This window comes from Osmerus mordax, chromosome 16, assembly GCF_038355195.1.
Source record: "Osmerus mordax isolate fOsmMor3 chromosome 16, fOsmMor3.pri, whole genome shotgun sequence".
Taxonomy (NCBI): Eukaryota; Metazoa; Chordata; class Actinopteri; order Osmeriformes; family Osmeridae; genus Osmerus; species Osmerus mordax.
The window spans coordinates 4,266,414-4,272,413 of record NC_090065.1 but is presented as its reverse complement, the minus strand read 5'-3'; the positions used below and the strand labels follow the sequence as shown (position 1 = coordinate 4,272,413).

Sequence of the window (6,000 nt, the reverse complement as noted above, 5' to 3'; positions counted from 1 at the left end):
ATTGAGAGAACGCCGTAGATTTTATTCTAGACGCATTTTTTTCTAACCAGCAAGACTGCTCATTCTCAAGGGATTTGTTGTCTCCCTCTCTCTCTCCTGTTGAGGGGAAAAGGAGAAGAGAGGAGAGGGACCGACAGGCTGTCTCTTGCTGGCTGCAATCCAGCTACCTTCGCCAAAACGCCTAGCGCGTCTGCTTGTCGTCGCGTGTCATTCATCAAGTCAAATTAAACTATTTTAAAACATATTAGAATGTGTTCTGCTGATTGTGTTTACTTCGTCTTGAAATTAACTGGGTAGACCTATAGCCTACGTGGAAAAATTGTTTCATGAAATGTAAGTTTATCGAAGCCATTGGTGACAGTAGGCTAGACTCTCTATGTTTCATTTTGTAATATTCCTAGCCATAACATCAGGTTAACAGTTTTGTAATCTTGAAAAAGATTTTGAATAGCCTACAACGTTGTATTTTATGCTTCGTGTTTTGGGTGAACTAAGATGTGATGAAGAAAGGAACAAGAGTTTGTTCCTTTACCAGACATGTTCAATTTGAGGCAGTGGCGATTTTATACTCTTTTTAGGGGTGCTCAAGCACACCTACATTTCATCTCAGCACCCCTAAAAATAATACGAATAAAACATTTACAAAATTGAATTATTATGAATTATGATTATCTTAAATAAGTTTTAGTGCTCTAAGTAAGAGTTTGCAAATGTGTCTGTTAGTGACAGACACTTTAAACAGAGGAGAGAAGAAGTAGGTAGTTAATTTCATGGCGCAGATATCACATTCTCATTAGGGGCTGAGCTCCCTAAAGGTCTGATCCTAGAATCGCCCCTGATTTGATGACTATTTATAATCACTATAGATGTTGTACACTATGCATTTCTTCAGTGTATTGGCCAATGGCAAATACGGTAGGCCTACTGTTAAAGGACTAGGTTCATAGCCGCCTTAACAGAAATCATATTTTTAGTATGGATTTTTAAGAAAAGACGGTCAACGAGAATGTCGATTGATCAAAGAATTAAAATGCGTGTGTGTATAATTGTGTATGTGGGTTTGTGTGAGTGAACGACAAAGAGAGAGAGAGAGAGAGAGAGAGAAAGAGAGAGGGAGGGAGAGAGAAAGAGAGAAAGAAAGAAAAAGGGAAGAAAAACTGAAAATAATATTCACTGACAATAATCGACTGTCAATAATTTATCATATGTGACGTTACAAAACAGATCATTTGAAATCATATTAATTACATAATCACTAATAATGTGCAGAAATACGTTTAGTGCATTACAGTTGTCCACTGACAAGTCTTCAAGTTTTCACACTGGGACAACAAACCGCTACTGTACACAGCCAAGCCACGAAAACATTCATGCCTTTGCATAACAGGTGATGTCCTTGCCAATTCATAAAATTAAGGCTCTTTGATTCTCCATACTTTTCGAATAGACACTATGAGGATCAGACAGTTCCTCATCCTAAGTAGAAATATTCTTATGATTCTCAAGTTTGAATTAAATGGAAATAGGCCTACAATATAATAGGCAAGAATCAGAATGCATGACATTTCACGTAAAGTTAGGAATTTCAATTTTACGCAGCCGAAAGAATTACATTATTAACACAATATTCACACGGATAAAGATCAAACGAACCAATAACAATCTGTTCATAAATTCGTATACATAATTCGTTTACATTCAACTTGAAACTTTATACATGAGTGTTTCACATTGCATTTTTCTGCATTTTTTCTTTCTTGTTATTACACTTTAACATCTTTACAAACTTTGCTGCCAACTTCCTTTTTTTTTTACCTGCATGGGTCAACGTATGGCACGGATAAAACCAATATAACATTTATTCGGGAAAGGTCGTCTTGTCCTGCAATGTTTGTCAGCTTACCATAATAATGTAATGATGTCACTACTTGACCTGCGCAACGAATCTCAAGGAATGAGAGATTGCATTTTGCTGAGTTGCATAGCTCAATTTAACGTTATTGCTAAGAAGTCAATGTCTTCACTGCAATCAAAATGGTTACAAATAAATAAGAACTTCCCTGATGAGTTGTGTAGCCTTAAGTTGAAATAGTTACAAAGTAACGTGTTCATTTTGACACTCCCATTTAAATTCAATTGTTTAGGCTAACTGATAGGCCAATGATTAAAACAGATAAAGATAACAAATAAAAAATAAACATACGTGTAAAAAACAGTGTACAGTATCGAGGTCAATAAAGAAAACAAAGAACGTACAGATCAGTAAGGTTGGGTACAACAAATTAATTGTAAAAAATGTCTGAAGCGTACATAACGGACATAAGGGTTCTCCTTGAATCTGTTGTGGGGAGCGAATTCGTTAGGCCCGCTTCAGAGGGGAATTGCATCCTTTATGTCCCACTAATTGTGGTAAGACCCGTTCATTTCACCCTGTGTTTGGTAGGGTTGGCTGCGTAGATGCAAGTCATATGGGAAACGACCCTCCGGGGACACTCTGTACATGGGATTCTGCCCGAGGGACCCCCGCCCAGGCACCGCGCAGTACCGCATGCCGTAGTGGTTGTTCTTCCCATACTCTGTGGTGTCGTCGTGCTTGAGGGAAAATATCCCGTTGAAGTTCATAGGAGGACTTAACTGACCATCGAAGTGTGGACTCCCACTCTCGGGGGACGCATTTTCGTAATAGGGCTCGTAAGCACCACCGTAGTTGTAGTGTCGAAAGGGCTTGGAGCTGTCCAGTGTGCTGCTGCTGTGGCCGGCAGGTGTGTTTACATCAGAGCTCGGGTACGGGTATATGGTATCGTAAGGCGGCCTAGCAGAAAACATGACATCGCCATTGGGATCTGTGAGGAAATTTCTGGCGTTCAGTTGCAAACAGCCAGCCACCAAGTTAGTGGTCGGTTGCGATAATCCTTTGCACAAGGTTTGCACAAAGGCGAGCAGATCCGGTTTTTTTCCTGCGCTCAGAGTCTCTGATAAGGCCCAGATGTAATTCTTTGCCAGTCGAAGTGTTTCTATTTTGGACAATTTTTGAGTTTTAGAGTAACATGGCACGACCTTGCGTAAGCTCTCCAGTGCGTCATTGAGCCCGTGCATTCGGCTGCGCTCCCGCGCATTAGCTTCCTGGCGTCTAACTTTGACCCTTTCATTCCTCACTTTGGTTTTCTTTTTACGCGGCCCTCTCTTTTTTGGGAGGTCGTTTTCATTCTGGTCGTCCTCTCTATCTTCTTCCTCCCTATCTGAAATATCATCGTCCTCGTCTCTAGTTTCCGAATTGGACATTTCATCAAAGTGTTGTCGAGTCGGCTCCCGGTCGAGGTTCACAGGTAAGCTTTCGCGAGGATAATTTGCACCGAACCTGGGCTCACACATCATATCTTGTTCTTCGAACGGTAAAGTCAACATCCTGGAAAACAACACGAAGCGGAACAAAATTGTGACATGTGTGGTTACCCTAAATGTTGTTAGTCAATTGACCTGTGACAGACGCCCCCTTCAAGTAGAGGCTCAAGAAATGCCAAAAGGCTTATAATAAACATAGACAAATGTTCTTAAATCAAAATTCATAGTATAGGTAAAAACATGCATTTGAGATCATGATAAGCTACACTAACAAAGCTCAAACCATAATAAAGGTAGCTCACCTGAAATCTGTTAGCGTGCAGCATGCATGTTCCAAAATATCCTTTCAGTATTTGCGCCACAAACTCTTTTTCTCCAAGTCAACGAAATAAATGAAATATACCTTTTAAGTAGCTTTTCTCTTTATTCCCCCTCTTTCTCTTTTCGTGCTCCTCTCCCACTCTCTCTCTCTCTTTGAGAAATGACACTCATGCCAACTGCCAGAGCGGGTACCCATGCCATCTGCCGCTGACGTCTTGTGGCAGCGCTGGTCACGTGGTTGCTGTCCCCCGAGACCTCCATTCCTCACTGATCATCTGGCATCTCCTGTAATGGGCACCAGGAGCCCCACGTTTACCGTCAAAAACACAGACCAAGGATGGATAACAGCTAATATCAGCCTTGTCAGACAATTGGACAGTCTATTTCAGTCAAGGAGTTTCTCCGTTAAATTGAAAATATTGACTTGCATCGTGTTTGTAACATGCAATACATTCAGGAAAAGTAAGCATTTCTATCATTTAAACATAAGTTTATAATATGTGCGTGCTTCTGTATGTGTGAGTATTTGTGCGTGTGTGTGTGTGTGTCTGAACTGTGCAGAGACATGGCATTTAGAACAATGTATCTGATGTTCTGTTATCAAGTCTGCAATATATTTCCTGTATTGCTTATTATTGTCAAATTAAAGAATAAATGGCAGCAACCGGGGAGCATTCTGGGGGCGTTGAGTTGCAGAACCTCCTATAGTGTTGGTTAGCTCCAGTACCTCTGCAGACATTAAATACACCCCATGGAGAGGGCCCAATGGCACATGGCCAAATCTACACAGGGGCACAGCTGGTTGTGGATATGGGTATATGCACTCTTCAGTCAGCCTGTTCAAGCACGCACACACACACACACACACACAAATATGTATGTGAATGACCTTGTCCCAAAGAATGTGATAAGAATGTATAATCAATTTCCAAATCCTGGGCACTACTGTACGACTCTGATCAAATACAAATGCTTGACTCTTACTTATTATTTAGTGCTGTAATTACAGTGCCCATTTTTTGCCCCTGCCTCAGTTTGAAGAAGTCTACTGCTTTAAACAATGACAGAATGCATAATGTGAAATCACCTTCATTTAATACTTGTGTGTGACAGCCTGAGCTGAGGAGAGTACATTCTGTCACACGCAGAGACACACACAGACACACACACACCCACACACGCATAAAGGCCTTCTCCTTCATCACTGCCTGCCCCCCAAAATGCCTCAGCTGGCGTTCTGAGCGTTCTGAGCGTTCTGGTCCAGCACACACGCGCGCATCTGATGAGTCAAACTCCCAATCTCAGACTAATCAGTTGACTGCACTAATTGCAAATGCAAATATGCAAATTTATATTAATTAATTACTGCACTAATTAGTTCTCTTGTCTTTTCAGGTAATAAATCATGGTGTGGTTGAGAAAGAAAGAGAGAGAGAGAGATGTTATGTATTTTACAGCTAGAATTTGTCTATAAATCCTCTGATTTAATCCATACTGAACTTTGTGTAAAGGTGTATGAATCTTGATAACCGTGAAAGCAGCGCCTTCAACAATATTTTTTGGGCTTTGATGCACTTCACCGTGTCATTCAGGAAACACTGAATGCTTTCTCAAAGATTTATATATATATATAGGCCTACATGATTAGGCTACTTCTTCGAGGTAAATGGATTCCTAATTCATCAGAAATGTTCAATTGCTCTTTAATTGGCTGTGGCACTGCTGCACTTTTGAGTAACGGGTCACACCGGTAACACATGGTCCCATTTTAAACTGAACCTCGCTGACACTTCTTACCAGTCTGTTGTTTTAATCATCACATTACCAGCTTTTAAGAAGGTGTGTGGAGAAGTGCAAATGAAGTTGTTAAGGTTCTCACACGCTGGGACAGCCAGTGCTGTCGATGCAGGAAGTTCTAGAGAGATATAGCCGATTAAGTGTTATACAGCGGACTGAACCGCTGAGCAAAGGTATGGTAGCCTTTTATATTTTGGGTATATTTTGTGGATTGCAGGCTTACGTACGTAGCAACGTAAAAAGTTTATATCAAGCATGGAACTAAAGGTAATCTATGAAGGCGTTCTAAAATATTTCCAGTGAAAATTGTTTTTAGATCGAAAATGACTTTTGTTATGTTTTATTGAGACTTCAGCTTCATTTGAAATACTTTGCATTCAAATCAGAATCAAAAGCCGAGACAAATCTCCAAGAGACCAATCCAGCGCTCTGTCCTCCTAAAACATCCTCTGCATACGCGCATGCACGCCAGCAGTAACTACAGCAGCGCCTCCTGATGGCTAGGCAGCATTCAGGCTCGAGGCTGGGCTGAGGAGGCCG

At 40.9% G+C, this 6,000-nt stretch overlaps 1 protein-coding gene across 1 annotated transcript; it reads right to left on the bottom strand.

The window, feature by feature from the left end:
* Window positions 1–2,400: 2,400 nt before the first annotated feature.
* On the bottom strand, window positions 2,401–3,405 carry neurod6b (neuronal differentiation 6b). Its single transcript, XM_067253657.1, has one exon. It carries the CDS (start codon window positions 3,403–3,405, stop codon window positions 2,401–2,403), a length of 1,005 nt encoding a protein of 334 aa, XP_067109758.1.
* Window positions 3,406–6,000: the final 2,595 nt, after the last annotated feature.